This window comes from Ambystoma mexicanum, chromosome 10, assembly GCF_040938575.1.
Source record: "Ambystoma mexicanum isolate Mex_15411 chromosome 10, UKY_AmexF1_1, whole genome shotgun sequence".
Classification (NCBI taxonomy): Eukaryota; Metazoa; Chordata; class Amphibia; order Caudata; family Ambystomatidae; genus Ambystoma; species Ambystoma mexicanum.
The window spans coordinates 1,028,960,016-1,028,983,399 of NC_090932.1; the positions used below are offsets into that span (position 1 = coordinate 1,028,960,016).

A 23,384-nucleotide genomic window follows, 5' to 3' on the forward strand; every position below is an offset into this window, starting at 1 on the left:
CATGGCCATGCTAATTCATATGACAATTCCCACCGAGTTCCTGCCCCTTCTGAGAGTTAATGACTTAATTGATATGATATGATATATGATATGGCATTTATAACGCGCCTATACACAAGTATTTCAAGATGCGACGAGGCAAGGGAGGGGAACAGAGGGAGGACAGACAATGATCCTACTAGGCCAAATGTCATTCAGATTGTGCAAGTGCGTGGGAATGGGGCAAGGGACAGTGCAGTACAAGGGAATAGTTAACAGCACTCTGCTGAATGCTTTTTAGTCACTGCTGGTAATGCCAAATTTAGGTGCCTTTTGCTGTATGCATTTTAGTCGCTGTTGGGATTGTCAAATTTAGGTGCACTCTGCTGAATGCATTTTAGTCACTGCTGGTAATGCCAAATTTAGGTGCCTTTTGCTGTATGCATTTTAATCGCTGTTGGTAATGCCAAATGTAGGTGCTTTTTGCCGTATGCATTTTAGTCGCTGCTGGGATTGTCAAATTTAGGTGCCCCTTTGCTATCTGTCCCCCAACATGTGCACTACCAAGACTTGCCTTATATACGCACTTTGCTCCCTTCTCTGGACTATTCTAACTATAACCACAACAATGGCCCACACTAACTCCACACCTTGGAACATGCAAGAGAGAAACACGTGACAGAGCGAGGCTGCCACGTCTTTATGACCTTAAAAACAAAAGAACTAGACCATCAGGTTCTATATCAACTCTAACTGCCTCCGACCCCAACCCTTTTGCCCGAGCTCCAGAAAGGCGCCCTAAAATACAAACTGTCTTTATCCATAACCAGAAGAGACCCAACCTTACCAATCCTAGACTTATCCAAGAAAAAATTCCAACCCCTACCTTATCAGGAGCCCTTATCAATGCGAGGTCCCTCATAGCACATAATACGGAAATTGCCGACATACTTGCTATGGATAACCTAGATCTTCTCGCTATCACCTATCACTGAGACCTGGCTCCACGATGCCGCAGGTCCCGCACTCATGATTACCATACCAGACAACTACAATATACTAAGAGTCGATCGGCCCAACTCTAGGGGAGGTAGCCTGGCCATCATTGCCAAAACTAAGTTAGCTGTAAGACTGACCCCACACCCAGCAATTACATCTTGCAAACTTCTCTTTGCTAAAATACCTATCTCTAATAATAGCACACTAACTGTCCTTCTGGTGTACAGACCACCAGGCCCACTAGGTAACTTTGAGGAAGATCTATCCAGCCTCCTCACTAATAACATCAACGATTCCAGTCAGCTCCTATTACTAGGTGACTTTAACCTGGGATTCAATGATGATAAGGACAAACAGGCCCATTCCATCCAATCTATCTTAGTCGATCATGGCCTTACCCAAAAAGTTCTAGCCCCCACACATATAAAAGGGCATACATTAGATTGGATAGCCAACCAAAACTGTGCTACTATCATCTCTAATATTTTACCACAAACCTGGACTGACCACCACCTCATCTGATTCTCATCCACTATAGAGCCTCCTAAACTAGATAAGCCGGAAATAGTGCCACCCATGCCAACCAGAAGTAAAAAAGAAATTGCGGCTGAAAAACTACTCCCACTCCTCCTACCAGCTCTCACTGCTAGCGCTGTTAACTCTGACAATAATACGCTAGTTGAGACATTCAACAACACTATGTCCAAAGCCTTGGACATAATTGCCCCTATCAAACTACGTAAAAGTAAACGAGAATCTCATCTCAACTCATGGTTCACCCCTCACCTCAAAGAACTCTGAATCCAAAAACGTAAACTCCAAACTATCTGGAGGCATACACCTTCTGCTGAGAATAAAACTCTACTCGACAGCCTTGCTAAAAAATACAAGAAGGAAATAACTCAAACCAAAAAAGACACATTTAATGAGAGAATTAGTAAAGCTAACTCTAACTCCAAAGAACTCTTTTCCATCCTCCGGGAAATGGAAAAACTGATTTCTCCTACAGACAATGGGGGTCATTACGAGGTTGGAGGTAAGGGATTACTGGCACCGGTAAGGGTGCTGATGCCGGTAATCCTTTACCTCCGTATTCTGAGTTCCCTTTGCGGGTCCTTCCCTACCTCCTGGTTTTAGCAGGAGTTAAGTACGGGACCCACAAAGGTACCTCGGAGGTAATTACGGTACCGTAATTTAGGTGCCTTAATTACCTCCTTCCCCATTCCCATTGAGCCCTATGGGGCAGAAATGGGAATGGAAGGGCAAAAGGTGAATGGGGAATTACCGGTCCCTCCAACCCTGGAATGGGCCGGTAATTACTCCATTCACCATGCCGGATTTGGGACGGTTTCGGAGGCAACCATGGAGCTAATTTCTCCATGGTTAGCTCCAAACAAGGACAAACAATGGTGGGTGCACCAGCATCCAAAATGCCTTAGCTAAAACCATCACAAACTTACAATCTAAAATTGCAAAGAAGAAAGCGTCCTTGAGTTCCACTGGAACCCATACCACCCATTTGACAGATACACCTACAACAGTTGCACAAAGCAACTGCAAACCATTCAGATTTACCAACATATCCATGTTGGAAACTGAAAAGGTGATATCATCCCTGAAACCATCTAACTGCCAAGGTGACAGCTGCCCAGCACAAGTTATTAAGGACGCAGCTAGAGACCTAGCACCCTTCATCTCTAAATTAATCAACGCCTCCTTTAGATCTAGCACTGGACCCACACACCTCAAAGAATCCTGGGTACTGCCTCTCCTTAAAAAACAGACCCTCGACCCTGCTATCCCTACCAATTATAGGCCCATTACCATGGTCCCATTTCTCCTTAAAATCATTGATACAGTAGCCTACCTCAAGATCCAAAACTATCTGGAGACAAACCAACTACTAGGATCACGCCAATCTGGATTCAGACCACTACATGGTACTGAAACTGCCTTAATTGACCTTAAGACACAAATCGACGAGTTGAAGGATAAAGGTAAAACAGCTATGCTCCTCCTCCTTGACTTATCGGCGGCCTTTGACCTCTTGGACCTTGCAGTGTTATGCAACCACCTAGCGCCTGCTGCCTATTTTTCAAGCAAAGCTATAGCCTGGGTACAATCCTTTCTAGCCAACCGTACGATGAGAGTGTTCTCCCCCTTAGCCTCAGCTGACCCAATACAAATCACCTGTGGCATCCCACAAGGTTCATGTGTCTCCCCCACAATGTACAACATCTTCACTAAGCCACTCTTCGACAAACTTGACAGACTGGGGGTAACTTATACCAATTATGCGGACGATACGCAGATCCTCATACCACTATCTGGCAACTTTGTCGAAGACACACCTCTTGTAAACAAGATTTACCTCCTCATGCAGGCATGGATGGCCTCCCGCGGCCTCTGTCTGGATGAAAACAAAACAGAGATACTGATCCTGGGTTCCGACGCTAACCTCAAAAAACTCAGCCCTAATTATCTCGCCTTCAACATAGATGGCAATATAATTAAAGTGGCAACTGAGGTAAAAACACTAGGTTTCTACCTCGATTCCACATTATCTCTCAAAAAACAAGTCAACTCCTTGGCTTCCTCCACTGCTTACACCTGCAAATTAATCAGGGCCTGCAGACCCTACCTTTCCAAAACCAATTTCATCATTGGCTTGCCAATGCCCTAGTAATGTCTAAACTAGACTACTGCAACGCCCTATATGCAGGAGACAGTAAAACTGTCATAAACAGAATGCAAATACTGCAGAATATTGCTCTTAGAGCAGCCTTGGACATACCCCGCAGAGCGCATATATCCAACATCAAGGAAAGACCATCATTGGTTAAAAATTAGCGACAGAGTTCTCCTCAAGACGCTATCTCTCACCCATAAAGGACTTAACAATACTGCGCCCCCATACATCTTGGCTAAACTGACCAGAAAATCCTCTAGTCACCACACTAGAGTTTCTAACCACTTCCTACTTGAAACTCCCAGATTCAGACTAACAAAAGCGGGTGGAGCAAGTTTCCCTGTTAGAGCTGCCCGAGCCTGGAATGCACTCCCTACTGCATTGAGAGCGAATCGACCCTGATCTAGATTTAGATGTAATGTGAAAAGCTGGCTCTGGACCAAAGACGACCAACATACCGATCCCCTGCTCTAGGCCCGGACCATTGCATATAATTACCTTGATACCACTGAAACTAGACTATAGACTATCTTATTGCCCCTTGTGATGTGAGGTACCCACATCCTGAATCTCTTCTATATATGTATTGTAATACATTAATAACACTTGTAATGCATCCTCTGTATGTATCCTATGTATGTAACCTAAGCCTAAGTATTCTTATGACTGCTGCGCCGGGCTACCCCTGGGTTTGGAGCGCATTATCAAAATAATAAACTAAACTAAACTAATAAGTAAGTAACGGCGAGCAAGTGGCAAGTGCAGGGGTAAGTGCAGACAGCAAGTGTCATGGGCAAGTGCATGGTTAAGTGCAGACATCAGGTGTCAAAAAAGGTGTCAGGGGCTGGTAGGGGACTGTAGGGATACAGAACAGTCCTCAAGTGCAGGTATTGCCAGGCGGGCAATGCAGGTGTGTGACGCTGGCAGGGAATGGACCTGGGCCCGAGAATCAGAGGGTGTCCAGGTAGCCAGTGCAGTTCCGGTTACATCCAGGAGGTGAGCAGAGGAGAGGAGGAGAAAAAGCAGAAGCAAAGAGAAAGGTTTTGAGGTGCTTTCAGAACCGGAGATGGTTCTCCTCAAGTTTAAGGGAGGCAGGGAGGCTGTTCCAGAGGGAGGCACCAGCCGAAGAAAGAGAATTGCAGCTGTAAACCTGCTACTGGTGTAAGAAAAATGTCTTAACCAGGTCTTTCTACAGCCATTCAACTTATAAGCACTATACATGTCGGTCACTTAAGTCCTGTTAAAAATAAGGCTTGGCAAAGCCAACAATTTTGCGTTGTGTATAAGTATTTGTCATTTGCCAGGCACTGCTAGTAGATACCCAGGTACTCGCACCATGTTACACCTGCTACCATCGGGCCATCTATAATAAAGTAAGCTTGATAAGTAGTAGTATGTGAGTATGTGTCTAGACCAACCTACATGTGGACATGTTTTGCTTTTGTTGCATGGTATTTTTAAAGGCAAAAACAACAGGAGTAGTTTTTTATGTGGGGATAATAGCATGCATTGGCAGAGCCAGCTTGCACATGTTTCCGTATCGTATCCTTACTGGCAATATGTGCAAAGCAAACATCGGTATGTTCTTATATAGGAATACTGATATATATTGGTGCAGCCAGCATGGAAACGTATGGGCACAGCCAGCATAAATACAATGTTATACTGCTATATATTGTGGGAAAAGCCATCATGAAAATGTGCTGGGAAATACTCTTGTGCACTATTGGTGAATTGCATCTGTTGGATTTTTGGTTTATAGTTATCTTACAAAACCAATTGCAAACTTTCTGTTTTTTACCCAATTTTTCACAGAAAGTTTGTTGTATAATGCACCATTTGTACCCATTAATCAAAAAAACATTCTCAGTGAGGGAAAAACCTGTGAACCTCCCTTAGTTGTTTTCGGCTTCCTGGCTATGCTCGGTCACTCTGGATTATTTCTGGGAAGTATTTACATGCATCAAATAAAAGAAATTCACCATCCGCAAACTGGGATATTATGTGTTTTCTGGCTTGGAGGCCATCGTAGGTAGGGCCTCGAAGTGGGTACATAGCACACATACCATGACCCACCATGCAGAGAAGCATGGAGATTCTGATTCAAACATAATTGTATCCTTTTGATAGATTATGCCTGGTTAAACAATATGTTTATGTTTATTAAATTTATATAGCGCTTTAACCCAAAGCGCTTTACAGTACAACAACAGGTGCAATGGATGGAGAAGCATATAAACAATCATGATACAAACCTGTGTAACAGTACGTAGAACAGTTTCCTTAGAGGGAGGAGGTAAGGGAAGGGTGAGGGGGAAGGGAGTGGAGGTAGTCAGGGAGGGGAATCAAATTCAGTTGTCTGATTTAAGTTCCAGGGTATGAGAAAAAAGGGGGGGAAGTGGGAGGTATGAAGGGTATAGGGGGGAATGGGGAGAAGGGAGGAGAGGGAAGGAAGAGGTCAGGGGGGAGTGGAGAATGAGGGCTTTCAAGGCAGAGCTGAAGGAGGAGTAGGTGGGGATGGAGCGGATGGAGAGAGGTAAGGAGTTCCAGTGTAGGGGGGCCAAGAGCTGAAAGGAACGGAAGCGAGAAGAGGCACATGGTGAAGGGGGTACAGTGAGTAGGAAAAGATCAGCGGAGCAGAGAGAGCGGTAAGGAGTGTAGAATGAAAGGAGAGAGGAGAGGTAGGGAGGGGCAAGGTCATGGAGAGATTTGAAAGCCAGACAGAGGAACTGAAACTTAAGTTGGGAGAGGAAGGGAAGCCAGCCAAGGAGGGAGAACATGTAGGAAATAGAGATTCAAGGACCTAGGAGACGGAGAGTACGGATAGAGGAGTGGTAGATGGATTTGAGGGGGGTCAGATGAGAGACAGGGAGACCAAAGAGGAGAGAAGAGCAATAGATGAAACGGGAGAAGATGAGAGAGGAGATTAAGAGTTTAGAAGTGTGAAAGGTGAGGGAGGATCGGATTTTACGAATGTTGTAAAGGTGATGTCGGCAGGCGCAAGAAGTGAGAGAAATGTGGGGGGAGAAGGAAAGAGAGGAGTCGAAGTGGAGACCGAGATTGCGAGCATGGGTAGAGATGGGAAGAGTAGAAGGGGGAAAGTTGATTGAATGAGGAATAGGGGAAAGTGTGTTAGAAGGAAAGAAAAGGGCTTCCGTTTTGTCAGTATTAAGGGAGAGAAAGTGAGAAGACATCCAGTTTTTAATGGCTGTAAGGCAGGAAGATAAGGAGTGGTGGAGATCAGGAGTGAAAGAGGAGAAGGAGAGGAAGAGTTGGGTATCGTCGGTGTAGAAGTGGTGGGAAAAGCCGAAAGAGGAGATAACAGCGGCGAGAAGGGAGGTATAAAGGGAGAAAAGGAAAGGGCCAAGTACAGAGCCTTGGGGTACACCATAGTCCAAGGGGATGTTGGAGGAGGTGCGGCCACCCCAGGAGACAGCGTAGGAACGATTGGAGAGGTAAGAGAAGAGCCAGGAGAGGACACTGCCTTTGAATCCAAAGGAGGAGAGAGTGCTAAGGAGTAAGGGGTGATCGTATTATATTATAGCTATTGTATTTATAATATAAATCCCAGCACCATTAAAAAGGAGTTGTCAATACCTTTACAACTGTGTTTGGTACCATTTTTAACAGTCTGGACGACTCAAAAATGACCCCCTTTGTCTCTTTATATAAATGTTCCCCACTTGTGATATTCCCTTTTTTCCAGTGTTGCCATTGTGTTTAACAGATTCCTCCCAGAGGCCTGAAATCAAAGTGATGAAACACAAAGGCTCATTTTGGCAACACAAACGAGCGCAAACAAAAATGTAAAACCTTGTCTCAGGCATTTACGTCTTTCATTTGCGTTACACCCTATTTTTTTCAATGTGCATATTGGAGAGGGGCACGGAACGTAACTTGCGTTTCCGCTGCTCCCTTCCTATGCTCTATATAGATACGCCAGCATTTTCACCGGCATGGATTTTCATGCTGGTGCAAATGCTGGGGATCCCCATGGAGTCTGTTGGGTTTTGGTACCAGAAACACGCTGGCGGACTCCACAGGAATCCATTGTAATCCAGTGGAAATGCGTACATGGCAGGCAGTGTTTACTCAATTTGCATGGTGAAGTGAAAAAATGGAGGCCAAAAGGTGACGTACACTCTTGTATGCAGCCTCTTGCCCTCCTTTTTTGCACTACGCCATGCAAATGCCGAAAATGTGCTCTAAAGTGGATATTTTAAGTACCTCCTCTGTGACACAGATTTTGTTTTTTGTTTTAATCTTTAAAAGTTCTAATTTGGGAAAAGGTCAAATGTTTCTGTATACTCTTAACAAAAGGGACTTTAAGATCAAGTCTTGCAAATACAGCTTAGTATTTTTAATAAGAAAAACATTTTCACCCCATCAATTATAACCTACTGAGGATGATGGTGAGCAGTGGGGATGGGAAAAAATGGTCAGGTAACCCAGAGGTCTGTTGTATTTCTTGCAGGGAACCATGGTGCTACCTAACCTGGCTTCTTGTCTGTTCGACCCCCATTACTGGGAGACACCCCATCAGTTCAATCCAGGCCATTTTCTGGACAAGGAAGGGAACTTTGTGACCAATGAAGCCTTCTTGCCGTTTTCCGCAGGTGAGTAATGTTCAAAATTGAAGAAATTGAAACAGTCATGACCAACTACAGTAAAGTGGCCATATTTCTCTTTCTTGATCTCTCTTTCCACTATTCTCTATGGACTATTTATGCCTATTCTGCTATTGCTAAAGATAGTATGATTATTATGACATTATTATTATTATTATTATTATTGTTATAGCCAGGATCTGCAACCGTTACCTTTACCGGTGGCGTTGGACTACAACTCCCACCAGCTCTAGCCAGAATATTCAATAATTAGGGCTCGTAGGAGTTGTAGTTCAAACACCTGGAGAGCCACAAGTTGCAGACCTGCCATAGAGAACTGAGTCGTCCATATTGATCACGTAAATATTTCAGTAGGACGATGACAGGGTTTTGTATTTTAAAATGGTCAGAAGGTTATACTAACATGCTACCAGCCTTATCAGAGATTTTGTATGAAATAATATAGGTATCCTGTTCTTTTATCAAGTAAATGACTTCGAAGTACTTTACTTCATTGTAATCCCTTCAATTTACTTAATTGGGAATTAATTATGTAGAGGTAATTAAGGGTTAGGGGGTGTAAGGGGCTATAAAGGGGTCAGGAGTAGAGGCGACAGTGAAGGGGGAAAAGGGGACATGGAGTAACCAACCCATACACAAATGTGAAGTAATTACAGCAAAGTAGATTGCCACAAAATAATTTATTTCATTATAATAACGTATAACCATAAGATATTACCCTAGGGAACCAACCAAGTAAGCAAGACACTCAGCAAGGCACACTGAAACCAATGATTGTACACAACTGAACAAATAAGACTTATGCATGTCTCAATAGCTAGAAATTGTGTCCGCTAGGCTGGGTCCTCTGGGCAGGATGCCCATGGGATGGAAGCTTCGGAGATGGCACGGCATTCTTCAGGACAATAGTAGAAGAACTGAGAGTAACTCTGGGTAGATTAAAGGGACATAATGTGTCCTGTCACTGGGATCGAGGGTCTCCTTGGCTAGATACAGTGGGGCCCTTTTAAGGTTCTCACCCGACTTTGGCAATGGTGCTGTCCCGGTGTCTTTGGAAGCCCTCAAAGCCCAAGCAATGCAGGCTGCTATCTAGGGAGCAGAGATGTGGGGGCATATGAACTGCTCCCTAGTAACCACAATTGAAAATAAATATCTGTAGAAGCTGCTGGGTTTCCCTTTGGCTACCCTGAATATACCGGTTTGGTTGGAAACAGGGATCCAAAGTATTGGAATCTACATGTCGACTGCGGCCAATTTATTATTAGTTTTGTTTGTGGTCAAATAACTCTTAGTCAAGTACAGGAAGGCCATCAAAGATGTCCTGCCACAGGCTGGGGGTGCGGCCCTGCCGTGGTTCGTGCATATTAAGGAATAAATGAGAGTACTGGGCTTGAGGGAGCTTTGGTGCATTCCCTCAGCTATGACTAGTGCAGTCAAGGCAGAGGTGAAATCAGCAGCTTTGATGAATTTTGAGCACCGCGTTGTTGCTAAAGTAGAAGGTTCAGCTGCCTTGGAACATGAAGCAGAATAAGGGTTCTGAGGTGTATCTGGATTTTGTAAACCCCAAATATGAAAGATCACTATATGTTTCCAAAAGGGACTTTACCGATCGCTAGCCTCTGTAATAAGTGGGACCATTCTGATTCTGCGGCTTGCCCCCTGTGTGGTTACATTTGTGAAACTTTGACTCATTTTATGTTCATTTGCCCAGTTACCTTATGAGCTAGGACGTGTTATTTGAAGCTGCTGTTTCTGGCTCGTAGAGTACGAACCACCACCTAGGCATTGTTTTTCTGCTCTGATTCTAGTGATGTGCCAGTAGTTTTCTCAACATGTAAATATCTTGTGTGGGCATGGAGATTGAGAAGGATAAGACCATGTTGACTGTATCTGGGGACATTTTACTGTACTAATGATGATCATTGCAGAGGTGTTCTCCTCTGTGGCTGGTTTTTGATCTGCACTATTGGAGGTTTCATGCCTTGGTATGAGTGTGTATGCATACATCTAAAGAGTACTTTTTATTTTTTTTTACATATGATTCACTGAATGTTATATGATGTGTGCTAGGGCGTAATATTCATGAATTGTAAGATTTATTGTCTTTTAACTTTTATTTTATTCCTTTTACAATTTGTATGGTATTGCATGCATTTTTGCTGTGTGCTTTTATGACATTGTATGTCGAAATAAAGCTTTTATGATGATGATTTGTGCTGTCCAGAACACTCATTAATTGCCATAATATCTGGGAGGGTGACATCAGTCAATGGTTTTCTTAATATTAATTTTGGAGCCCTTGCAGTTGAACCTATTATTCAAGTAGCAGCTGCCTCTATAATTATATTAGTAATAAACACGTATTGGAATGAATCAATAGCACCCATGTCTAGTTTTCTAGAAAGATTGGTATTGTCCGTAGAGGACTGGCATATAAAGCAAGTTAATGGTTGTCCTTTTGGCCCGTGATCTAAATTCCCTATGTAAAGATGGGGATGATCACATATTGGGCTTGTTAAGTATGAATCCTGCCGGTAACGAACTTAGGGGCTATAAATGGCTGACCAGTTTTACGCTCATTAGGACTGTTTATGCTTAATGGCAACGTACCCGAGGATGTTCCCATGCAAGTAACATGGAGGCGAGAGAAGGACACAGCTAACCTTAATTATATGTTCGCAGAAGAGTTATTTAAATTATGTACTTCTGTTAGGGTAGTCCACTCCCCTCTTAGTGATCATTGTATGATTAGCACAATTATTTCTCCTAATGGCAACGTACCCGAGGATGTTCCCATGCAAGTAACATGGAGGCGAGAAAAGGACATGATTAACCTTGATTATATGTTTGCAAAAGAGTTGTTATTTAAATGATGTTCTTCTGTTAGGGTGCTCCACTCCCCTCTTAGTGATCATTGTATGGTTAGCGCAATGGTTTCTATCAGCTTACTTGCTCCCGAGAGTAGTCATCTACAACAGTGTAAGGTCAACTCAAGTGGTAACCACCTTTCTTGTACCCCTTAAAGTATGGGACAGTTAAATCATGCCTTAGCCAACATTTTAGCTGATACAATGTCTGGTTGGAAAGTTGAGACTTGTAATTCTAGTTATTTCCAACTTCTTATTGACACCTCTTTGAATAGACGTGCAGGTAATTATGTTGCGAGGGGTATAAAATCTAAACATCAACATAAACAAAGATTTGATTCACAGTTTAAGGGTAAAAGGAAAAATCTTAGACAGAATATTTCATCTGTGCATAAAGAGTGTTGTGATTCAATTATAGCCGCTTCAAAAATAAAAAAAAAGTAAGAAGACATATCGCAATTGGTCGAGGAACCATCACACTTCAAAGGGGTGCCGGAAGCATGTTAAATATTGTTAATTCCAGAGTAGAAACCAATTTTTGGGAAGTTATTTATTCTATTGGGAATAGTCAGGGTGAAATACAAGAAAATCAATAATGGAAGCTACATGGGTCAAACATTTTGAGGCACTTTATATGCCTCAAAATCCCTATGGGGGCTCAAATGGGAATGGGGAATGGTTTTCAGAATGGGGACTTACCGGGTCCTCCAAGGTTGGAATGACCCGGTAAGTCCCCATTCGGACTACCCGGACACGGGTTTGGAGGCAGCCATGGTGCTAATAGCACCATGGCTGCCTCCAACCTAGAAATGGGGCCCATAGTTTTAGAATGTCCTGCACTGTACATACATGGCCCTTTATATTTTAGTAAATTTGGGGGAAAGTTGGATTTTTCGATCGCAATGTTCTTTGGAATAGATTAATGGGCTTTCCAACCTCTGTTGCCTTAGCGACAGTGGCTTTCTTGCGGCATTTAAATCTGATGGATAGCTCATGTTACACTGACGTTTTTGGGGCATTATGAAATATAATTAGAAAGTATTTCAGTTATTATTGTGCCTGATGATTTGAGATAATAATGTTGCTATTTTTCCAGTTATTATGTCTTGTATATTGTGCTAATATCTTTTAGTGGAATTGTAAAGGTTGAAATGTTTTTAATCAGATACAATAAAAGAATAGAATATGTCATCTCTCCGCTCACAACCCACAAACTTTCTATGACCTCCGGGCCAAACTTCCATGCCCTCCATCCTCTACAATCTTGGCTCTTACTTCTCCACCAATAGGGTATGTGTGAATTCCTGTCAACCCTCCTGTTTCTCCATCCTTCCCCTTCCATCTCCTCTCCCCAACCTATTCTCACTACTGCAATTCTAACCCCCACACCCCACTGAACCTGTACACATTCCCAGCTAGGCCAACATGAGCTCTGCTGCTTTCAAGCCCTGTGTACCATAAACAATCAAAGAAACGTGCACCTGTTACCTTACCCTTCCCCCATCTCCAATCTCTCCCTCTTCTTAGGCCTTGTCCCCAATTGCTATTAAGTAGCTACTGTCATACCCATTATCAAGAAGCACACTGCTGACCCTAACTGTCCCCACAAATCCAAAGGCCTTTAGCGAGTTGTCTTTTACTACATCAGGTACCTTGACCATTGCTCACTCTGCGACTCTTTCAAACTGGATTCAGGAGCAAACATTCCACAAAAACGACTCTCACCCACATCTCAAACTCTAACCATTGCTCACCACTCTTATCTCTCCTCTATTCTCATCCTACTTGAGCGCTCCGCCGCCATTGACACCACCCATCCCTCTCAACTCTTGACTTCACCTGACTGACTGGATTTATATCTCTCAGACCATTTCTCCATCTCTTGGAGCTCAAACTCCTCTTCTCCCAAGTCCCTTCCAGTGGGCAACGGCCAAGGATCCACCATAGGCCCAATTTTCCTGATGCTCCATACCATGCTCCTGGGCAAACGTAACTCATTCTTTGGCTTTTGCTACCATCTCTTTGCCAGTGACCACCAGATCATCTTCTCGTTTCGCTCATTTATCCTTGACACCTCTCAAGGTATCACTAGCTGCCACATAGCCATTCGTCACAGGATGGCATTACTCTGCTTGATGCTGAACTCTTCCAAAAAGGAAGTCATATTTATCCCTGACTCCACTGCCAATTCCACTCACCATTTCCTATCGCCTTCCCTCTAAACATCTGCAACCTCTCACCTAGTGCTTGCAATCTCAGAGTCGTCTTTGACAGCAACCTTAGATTCTAACAATTCATTATACCTACTGCTATGTTAGCAAGAGTAAAACTTCTCAAGGTTAGGCAAATCTGTCCCCACCACGTGGCCAAAACAATGATCTCTACTCTTGTGCTCAGCAAATTTGACACATTTTTGAGATTACTTCTTGGTCTCCCTTTTGCTTCTTGTCTCCCCTTCAGGCAATCCTCAGCCTTGTAATTTGCTCCCTTTATGCCTTGAATTTATCCTCCCCCGCCTCTGCACACAGCCACTAGGCATGATTGCTCTCCATGCAAAGTCGCTCTTGTTTTAAAGATATACTTCTCATCTACAAATCCATTCATGTTCCTGGACCCCGCACGCTACTGATTGCATCTATATGTACTCTCACCATAAAACTATACGTTCCTCCTCTCTCCTTACTCTGTCCATCACATTACTCCTGGTTCCCTTCCGCCCTTCCTCTCCTTCTCCCTATCCACCATCTCCTCTGGTATCCCCTTCTCTCATACATAAAAGCAACCCAATCTGTGGAACTGACTCAAGCTCTACCTATTGTCCAGCAAAGCGGCTTCTCCCGCCTTCCTCCCGCATTCTTGCTACTCCCCTGCACAATTGGCCCCATTCCAATGTTTCAAATGTAACTATATAAATATGTAATTAGATATTCCACCAGTTGCCTTCACGATAGGCATGAAATGTCACTGTGATTTATGACTGTTGCCCAGTGTGTGCCCCTTGGTGATATCCCATTACTCCACCCCTCATCACCGGGTTATTCTCAATTAGATGAAGACAATCTTGGTACAGGCACCCTACCCAAGGATTACCTCAGTCACCACTACTGTGTGCGATTTCAGTTCAAAAAGACACCCCAACCTTCCACAAATCCAAACACAGTTGTAGGAGAAAACTAACATAATCATGGCCCTCTGGAGACAACTTTGTGGTAAGCTCCACTGCCCGATTAACCACAGATAAACACTTAGGGCCTCATTACAAGTAGGGCGCAAAGGGATACCGGCCACCGGTAATGACACCGGTGCCGGTAATCCCTTTGCGCCATACTACGAGTTCCCTTTGCGGGTCCTTCCTTAATGCCTGCTTTTAGCAGGCATTAAGGACGGGACCCACAAAGGGACACCGGGGTCAATAACGGTACCGTAATTTACGGTAAAGTTATTGCCGCCTTGCCCCTTCCCATTGAGCCCTATGGGGGCTCAAATGGGAATGGGGAATGGTTCCCGGAATGGGGACTTAGCGGTCCCGCCAAGGTCGGAATGACATGGTAAATCCTCATTCCGGGAACGCGGACCCGGAATGCGGTAAGGGGGTAGCCATGGCGCTAATAGCGCCATGGCTACCTCCTACCTCGTAATGAGGAACTTACTGTCCTTAGATCATACATCCGTAAGACCATTTCAATAATCATTGCCTCTACCAGTAAATAAAGTAAAATATGAAATGCTCAGATGATGAGCTCCATATCGCAGACAATGGCGTCCCCTGCCCTTTGGTCTGCCTCACTCGTTCTGCAGCCTTTGACCCCATCAATCATCAAACACTTCTAAAGACACTGGGTCTCATTACAAGGTTGGAGGTAGCCTTGCCGGTAAAACAGGCAAGGCTACCTCCAAACTTGCAAGAAAATCCAGCACCCGCGAATGGGCAATTACTGGGGTATTCCAGCCTTGCCGGACCCGGTAATTGCCCTTTCGTGGGTGCCGGAATCAGGTGATCCACATTCCCATTAAGCCCCGTAGGGCTCAATGGGAATAGGGATGCCTGTAGCACCGGCACCGTTTATAACGGTGCCGGTGCTACAGGCATGCTGTGCTCGCGGGTGCCTTTCATTCCGCCAGGTCAGACCTGGCAGAATGAAAGGTACCCGCGAGCACAACTCAGAGCTTGCCGGTTCGGATTCAACAGTACCGGCAAGCTTACCGGTACTGTTGTATCCGGACCGGCAAGCTCGTAATGAGGCCCACTGTCTTGTTGTATTGGATTCTGTGAGACCACCCTAAAAGATGTTCATAATATCTATCAAACAAATATCAATTTATCCAGGTGCAAATCTCACCACACACAGGGCAGTTCCGGCATCTCTCCCATCATCATTACTTTTTTTTCTTTATAATGGTTTTATTCAGAATTTCCCCATCAAAGCAGTACGGAATACAAACCAAATCAATGACCATTCTAAAAACAACATGCAGCATGTACTTCAAAGTTTAGGCAAATTATCACACAGATTAAATACATTGTTCATGAAACCAAAATATATCTAAAAATAATAATTAGATGTGAATCTTAAATTACCCAAGCCTGTTAATCCAAGCTGACGTAATATAGGAGCCAACCACGTGTGACCTTTTCGAATCTACACAGGCCGATCACCTCCTGTAGTGTTGTAATACCATAATCCCCGAACAGCGCTAACAACCAGTGTCTCCTTGGATGTGTTCTGATGGGAGACCAAAATCATCTAAATTATGGAGGCGCATTATCCATTTAGTATTTGACCTAATCTTCCAATGTTTAGTAAAACTAGCCAATGGGAATATCCCTATGCAAAACTTCACGTAAAGATATTTTATGAAAAAAAAGTTCCACTTGGGGTTATATGATGCTCCATACCAAGATCCGGTTTGGTTAAAATATATAACGTTCAAAGAGGGAATTGTCACAACCTGTGTAATGCATCTTCCATAGCCCAATTCCAATAAGATTCTTTCATCTTTTGAGCATGGGAATGTTTTATACTTTCAGGATAATTCCAAAGGCAATGCCAACCAATTTTACACAGGGTTGAGTGAACATGTCCAGGTCCTGTCGGAGTGCAGTACATGCTGCATTGCCCTTTTATGAGGTATACGTTTGGGAATCAACCACAGGTGAGGCCATAGTAGTACAGGTTTAAGTTTGGCAGCATACTCCATCCCTAACCATCCACACTCCTTACGCAAGGGTATGCTGGGTGCACTATTTGGGAGTGAAAGTCGTTTTTTAGGAAATTGCTTTCTGCAGGAATGAATACTTGATTTTTGAGTGCCCCCAAACCTCAGGAGCATACAACATGGCTGTGGTCACCTGAGCTCTAGAAATCTCTTTGCTTGGTGCAATGGCCCACTGCTCAAACCATTTCGAGAAGGCTATTAAAACCCCAGCCCGTCATTTTAGAACAATCTCACTTTTGTCAATTTGAGGAGCCCAATCATTCTCCATATATGGAGCCGCTGAGAAGATTGCTTTTCAACAATGGAATCCACAGCTTCTCAGAAGACACACAACAACACTTACCAGTAATCTCTAACACAAATGCATGATGATCAAAGGAAGGAACACCTGACCGCCATCATAAAAACAAGTACCTATTTAAAACTAAGCCCCAACAAGACCATATGTGTTCTATGGTGATCAATCCCCGACAGGGCCAGACCCAAGCCATCAGACATAAAGGAAAGTGGGTTCACACACCAGCTCACCAACAAGGCTGCATCTCCTCCACTCTACTTAGACACTGAGCTCTCCTTTGTTTACCACATTTCCAAGAAAACCCAGGCCGAATGGCACCACTCTAACTCTATCACAAAAATAAACATTTCACCTGAGACCCATTTGGGTTGCACCATTTAAGCCCTTACCGTCTCTCACCAGGAGCATGGGAACAAAACTCCTCAAAACATCAGTCACCCCATTGAATAGAACGCTAGGCGTTGCTACTCTCCTCATCAAAGGACTGATAACATCTGTCCACATTACGGCTGCCTCTCCAACCAATAGCATTTTCAAAACACTTTTTGCACAAACATGAACCAGGAAAATAACCCTACCTGACTGAGAAGATGAGCCGTCCTCTGGGCCAGAACAGCAACAGCAACCAGAGCACTGTCAGGCTTGAAATCAGCAAATGCAAAAAAGAAAAGATAAGGCGGCAAACCTTCTCCAACTATGCACAGGTTCTGGAAAAATATCTTATTTCACACCAGCATTCATGCAATCCCAAAGAGAGCAAGAAAACTAGCTATAGGAACACTCAATTCAGAGCCAGTGAGGTCTAATCCATCACCTGCTCCCCCTCGCTCCTTGTGCACCATCTGGAAAAGTTGTTCAGGTATTGCATTCCATGTGTCCCATCCTATCAATGTAGAGTTATCAATGACTACCTAGCCAGGTTTAACAGTGTATAAATAACAAATATAACAAGAATTGGAAAAGCCAACAGTTTGGGCTTTTATGTAGTCATGGGATAGGTGTTTTCAAGGGCTGACAAAATTGTACTACCTGGCCATAAAATGGCAACAACTGGAAAATTATGTTAGTGACTGGGTATTTTATGACAGTGTGTAGCAAATGTCCATACAAGAACAAAACCATGTTGGCTTTTCCAGAGCTTTTTTAAAAACAGGAATTCGGTTCAAGGATCAGATGCCCAGACACACGTTACTTATAAACCAAGAGGCTGAAGCCACACTTGATTTAGACAAGAAGAGCTGTTTTCACATGCAATTAAGCCTTCACCTTTCAGAAGAGTGCTAAGAAATAGCTTTGGCACCCACTGTTCAAACACTAGGTCAACGAGGACCTGCAGATTGAGTGTTTTGGGCTGGGAGTGACAAGTTATGGGTAGGGATGGCCTTAGGGACTACCATGGCCATGGGTGGTCAATGGCGATGTTTTTTTCATATGCTATTGCACCTGTAATAAGGCAGCATTCCAGCTGTAAATACCTCCTGCCTCCTAGACCGCAATGCGGTAGGTGGTAGGAGAGGCAGTACTTCTGGAGCACCACCTGATCTGTGCCCAATAATGGTGGTGGTGGAATGTAACCAGATGATATGTTCCACTGGTGCTGGATGAGCATGCTCATGTGCTCTTCTCCAGTCACGTTCAGGCCTCCTGGACTGGGAGGCCCAGGAGAACGTCAGAGAGCCATGAAGTCAAAATGGACCTGCATCATTCTGCAGTTTGTTTAGTTTAGTTCCTTCTACTGAAGATTAGTAGCAATCTAGTAAAACTATTAATTGCAATCAAGAAAGAAAATGTAAGAAGAAGGAAATGCAGACCTCAAAGGTGTGATTCAGATTTTTGGTTTTAGCACATTTGGTGGTCCTATTGCCACATATATGCCAAAACAATGCTACAGCTGAAAAAGAGAGAGTTGAGAGAGAGAGGGTGTTAGGACGCAGATTGTGTGGTTGGCATTAGTCTTGCATTTCACCCCTCTTGAAAGCATGGGATTTGTGTAATGGTCACATGGTGGTAACCATGTGGCCAACCCAATTAAAGGACGAGTCGTTTCCGGGTGGTCAGTTGACCAAGAACGGACTCCGGCGTGTTTGTGGTTAGCACCATGCTGGTGCCACGCAGTATGCCGAAAGCCTATTGGTTTTGCCCTGCATTCGACGTCAACACCGTCCCAATGGTAGGTATGGTTCTGCTGTGTGATCACAGCCATTGGTGCAACCCCGGACTGGGTGCCCCCAGAGCCGGGGCTGCGGTTAGCTGGGTGCCCCTAGCCCAGGTCTCCCCCACAGGTGATCCGGAGTACGCAGGGTGCTACATTGCTGTGACCTGAACAATTCATATGTATTGTATTTCCGAATGCATTGCATTACCCTTATGTGCAACTAAGCTGTGAATCTTCTTATGCAATGCTCCCTGATACCCTTGGGCCTGGTGCACAATACAAGTAATAAAACAAACAAACAAACTTAGTTTAACCGTATGGAAATGCATTGTGGTTGCATGAATGCCCTGTGTTCTTTCTGTGAGTGTTGGGAAATTGTAGGTGTGTGGGCATTTCCTTTCAGATTTACCAACACAAGTGCAGGAGCTTGGAAAAACAGCATGCACCAAGCCTTCAAAATAAAGCAATCAGATTGGCTGTTAGTGAACACCAAGCAAAGCAACTAGGCCCCAGAAGGAGCCCGCCCTACCACAATCCTTTATATCTTATCTATATACCCATGACCACACCACCACAACCCACCTCCATACCACCACACCACATAAACACACCATGGTACACCTCCACACCACCACTCCACACCTCAACACTACCAAACCATGCCCGTACTCCCCCACTCCACACCTCCACACCACTTTACACTTCCACACCCAGTGCACCATATCCCAATCCACACAATTTCACACCACCAGTCTAAACTCTCCACTCTAAGAGTTTAGTCGCTACTCTTCTCTCAGCCCCATTATACCCCAGACCAGTCCATCCCTACCCCACATCACTCTAACCCAACCCACAATTCCTCACCCAGCTCTAACCCCACCCACCCTTCCTCACCCCTCTCTACCCTGTCCGATCTCTGCCCTCAATATCAAACTCTTCTGCATCCGCACTCACCCCACCTGACCCCACATTACCCCCACAAAACACCATCTTGCTCCACTATACCTCACCCCACACTGGCCATCCCATTCTACCCAGACTTTCCCTGCTTCACCCCTGCCCAACCCCTATCATGCCCGCCCTACCTCACATATGCCTATCCCGAGCAGCCCATCCACTGTAGTTTGTATTTGTCTACCTCCACTCACCCTAGCTCCTCCCCAAACTACCCCACCCAACTCTATCCCCACCTTCCCTTTCTCATTACTGCCCACCCACCCTTGCATACACACCCTACACCCACCCCTCCTTACTCGTGCTTATATCCACCAACTTACCCTTGCTAGTTCTACCTTCACTAACCCTAGTTCATGTATGCCTTAGCTCACCCCTTCTCCCTTCCACCTTAGTTCACCCGTACTCCTGCTACCCTAGATCAGTCTTAGAATCACAGCGCTTACCTCAACGTGTCCAAACAAGGTGTTTGCTGACAAGTAACATTTGTACTACAAAATGTAAAAAGACTTCTGCACTCTAAAGTGAAGCAAAGTACTCTGTTATGTCTATTACTTATGTTGTCCTTCTACAAACACTAATTTGCAGACATGTTTGGAACTACTGGTTAAATGGAGCACACGTCCTTACTGCGTTCTTGCCTATAAATGTAAAATGCAATACACAACCGAAGGCCAAAACTATTGACTTTACCAATGCATATTTTTCCCCAAAGTTGGCACCTGTCCCCTTCCCCCAAGCTCCTTAGCACTACAAAGATCCAAAACCTGTCCCTATCCTAAGCAACCTGCTGGTGGAACTCGCTGTATCACCCTTTCATATCTGTTTCCCTGACCAGCCTCGTCCAGATCCCTTACCTCTCACACCCTTTCCTTCCCGCCTTCCTGTGCAGCCCTTCTTTCCTTGGAAGATATGTGTTAAAGTAAAACTATCTCTCTACGAATCTTGGCCTGAGACCCTATACTTCTTCAGGGAATTTCACGTCTCTGTTCTGCTTGGAAGCATTTTCCTGTTTTCACAGAACCTCTCAGGATGATTTAGACTGTCTGATCAGTTTGGGATGATCTGTGACTTGCCCTGAATGCCTGGTAGGAATGTCCTGATCCCTACCAATTTGCAAAAATAAAACATGATAAAGCGCTGGTGGCAGCAACATAACATTTGTTTTTATTGTCAAGAGATAATAAAAGAACCTGTGATGGTGGAGAAAAGAAAAAGGCGCCTGACACCAGGTTATATTTCCTAGACCAGCGGTCTACAACTTTTGGCTTTCAAGATGGTTTGGACTACAACTCCCACTATCCCTAGCAAGTACTGTCAATGGTGAAGAATCATGGGAGTCGTTGTCCAAAAAATCTGGAATGCCACAGGTTGCAGACCCATTATGAAGTTGTAGGCTGAATACTTGAAGTCACTTTGCATGCAAACCTGAGATAGGCCTCTAGCAAAGGTACCCCTGGTCCAGTAACACCTAGTATATTTGCTTGTGCACATTACAGGATACAATGTCCAAAAGACCTCACCCCAAATCTAAAATTTCCTTTTTTCAGGTCATCGTGTGTGTTTGGGGGAACAGCTGGCTAGGGTCGAGCTCTTCATCTTCTTCACCAGCCTGCTACGGGCCTTCACGTTGCGGCTGCCCGAGGGGGTGAAGGAAGTCAACATGGAATCCATTTTTGGATCTACATTACAGCCGCACCCATATAAGATCTGTGCCATTGCCCGCTAAGCACGGGTGGGCCCTGAACACAAGGAACTTTCTATTATTCAGAAATGCTACATGGATAGTAGTATCAAAATTCCTACTGGCTCCAACCATCTTTCACCTGCTTTCTGCATTTCTTGTTTAGTAAATAGAATACCTTCAACAATGTCGGGTCATACGTTTTGCAAAAATGAGTATGAACGAAATGATGCCTTTGTATTACAAATTTAATACAGAGTTTTTCAGTTGCTTTTCCCAGTTTCCATGTATTCATAAAGTATTGTAAGTTCAAACAGTTCTGAATGTAACATAAAGTTGTACAAGAGCATAATGTGATTGAAGTTTGTCATATCTAATGATTTATCTCTTAATCTCCATTAGACCTAGTCTAAGCCATCCTCATCCCAGTTCTATATCCGTTACCCGCTGCGCCAGGCCCAATGGAAATTTACTCAACCAGCCCTACATGTGAGCTTGGGTAATTAGAGGAAGTGGTCACGATGCTGAGGTCCTTCATGGGTAAAAGGGAAGGGTGAGACATTTCTTAAAGGGATGGAAAGTGCCTGTCGGCGGAGGGTCGCTCTTCATGCAGTAAGGATTGGGATGAGGATGGATAGACGTGGACTTCTTTATTCCCTTCCCAGACAAGTTTCCCAGTTGCATGCGTGACACCTCCATTAGGTCCTGGTTTTTGCTTTGGAACTGGTAGTTTTGTTTTTCCCATTGCAAGGATGGGCCTACAACTCGCAGAAAGCAGTGCAGAAAAAAACAGGACTGTCTCTAAGATTACAGTGCGAACAAGCAGCAATGATTCCTCCTTTAGTTTTTCTTTGTGTTTTTCCATAGATATCACAAAACACCAATGGTGCAGCTACGTAAAAAGGTCTTGATTAAACGCCCTCCACTTTTGGACCCAACACTATCAGACTCTGTGGTAGATCAAAATGGCAGAACATTCCAGCTGCGTGATTTGAAGAACTGCCTTCTCGGTCGCATAGAGACAACTCTTGGCAGCCATCTTGACCAGTCGTATTTGTGTTTTATGAGTGTCAGATATATATTCTTCAAACAGAAACCAGCACGTGCCTGCAGTGCATGATGCATCCATATGTATGTGATAAGAAGGCATCAAAAACCAGTGGCCGGGAGATCAGGGCACTCCCGTGGTAAATCAAGGTAAATCTGTTGAGCCATTTCCAACGCACCCTGTGCAGTAGCCAAAATGGTCTTCCTCTTTCTTCATGAATGTTTTCAATAAAACTGTGAACTATTTGCACATTTGTTTCCGTCTCTTTTTGAAATAATGTACTCTTCCAGTGACAACTAATTTGTCACAACACTCACCCGAAAATTGTTTGTAATCATGACCCTATGTAATAATTCGGACAGCCTCAGGATTTGGATCAGAGGATGGAATGGCTGTGAGAGCTCTCATTCCATTGGTGTTTGAGGGCCATCCTCTTTCTCGTTTTTGAAGATATTTACGCTTCCCAAAACCATGATCCTCTGTGGATTTAAAATTAGATGGTGAGTCTCCAAAGACAGACATCTTTGGAAAATTATATATGTGGGATGTCGTTTTGGCTTAATAGTTTTCATTTTATTTAAAATGTAGAAAAAAATAGCAGTGAGTTATTTTAGGGGACAATCATCGCTGCTGAGTTAAAGAAATAGTAAATTATGTATTTGGGGGTGTATGTACAGATGTGCATTGTGTGGGTATATGTGCAAGGTGTGGGATGGTGGAGAATGGGCTTATGGAGTGTGTGTTTGTGTGAGAGTGGGTGTGTGCGCAGTTGTAAGTGCCATGTGGATAATTACGTTCGGTTTGCGGGTACATGTGTAATTTGTAAATGTATGCAGAGTGAGTAGATATATTAGCAGGGTGTCGTC

General features: G+C 44.1%; 1 protein-coding gene across 1 annotated transcript in view; it reads left to right on the forward strand.

Annotated features, from left to right (window-relative positions):
- The window catches only part of LOC138491959 (cytochrome P450 2J6-like), a 207,434-nt gene extending 184,667 nt beyond the window's left edge, over positions 1–22,767 (forward strand). Inside the window, exons 8-9 of the mRNA XM_069618846.1 lie at positions 8,142–8,283; positions 21,337–22,767. Of these exons, the coding sequence (XP_069474947.1) occupies positions 8,142–8,283; positions 21,337–21,515 (321 nt within the window). The 3' untranslated portion in view covers positions 21,516–22,767. The remainder of the gene's footprint in view (positions 1–8,141; positions 8,284–21,336) is intronic.
- Positions 22,768–23,384: the final 617 nt, after the last annotated feature.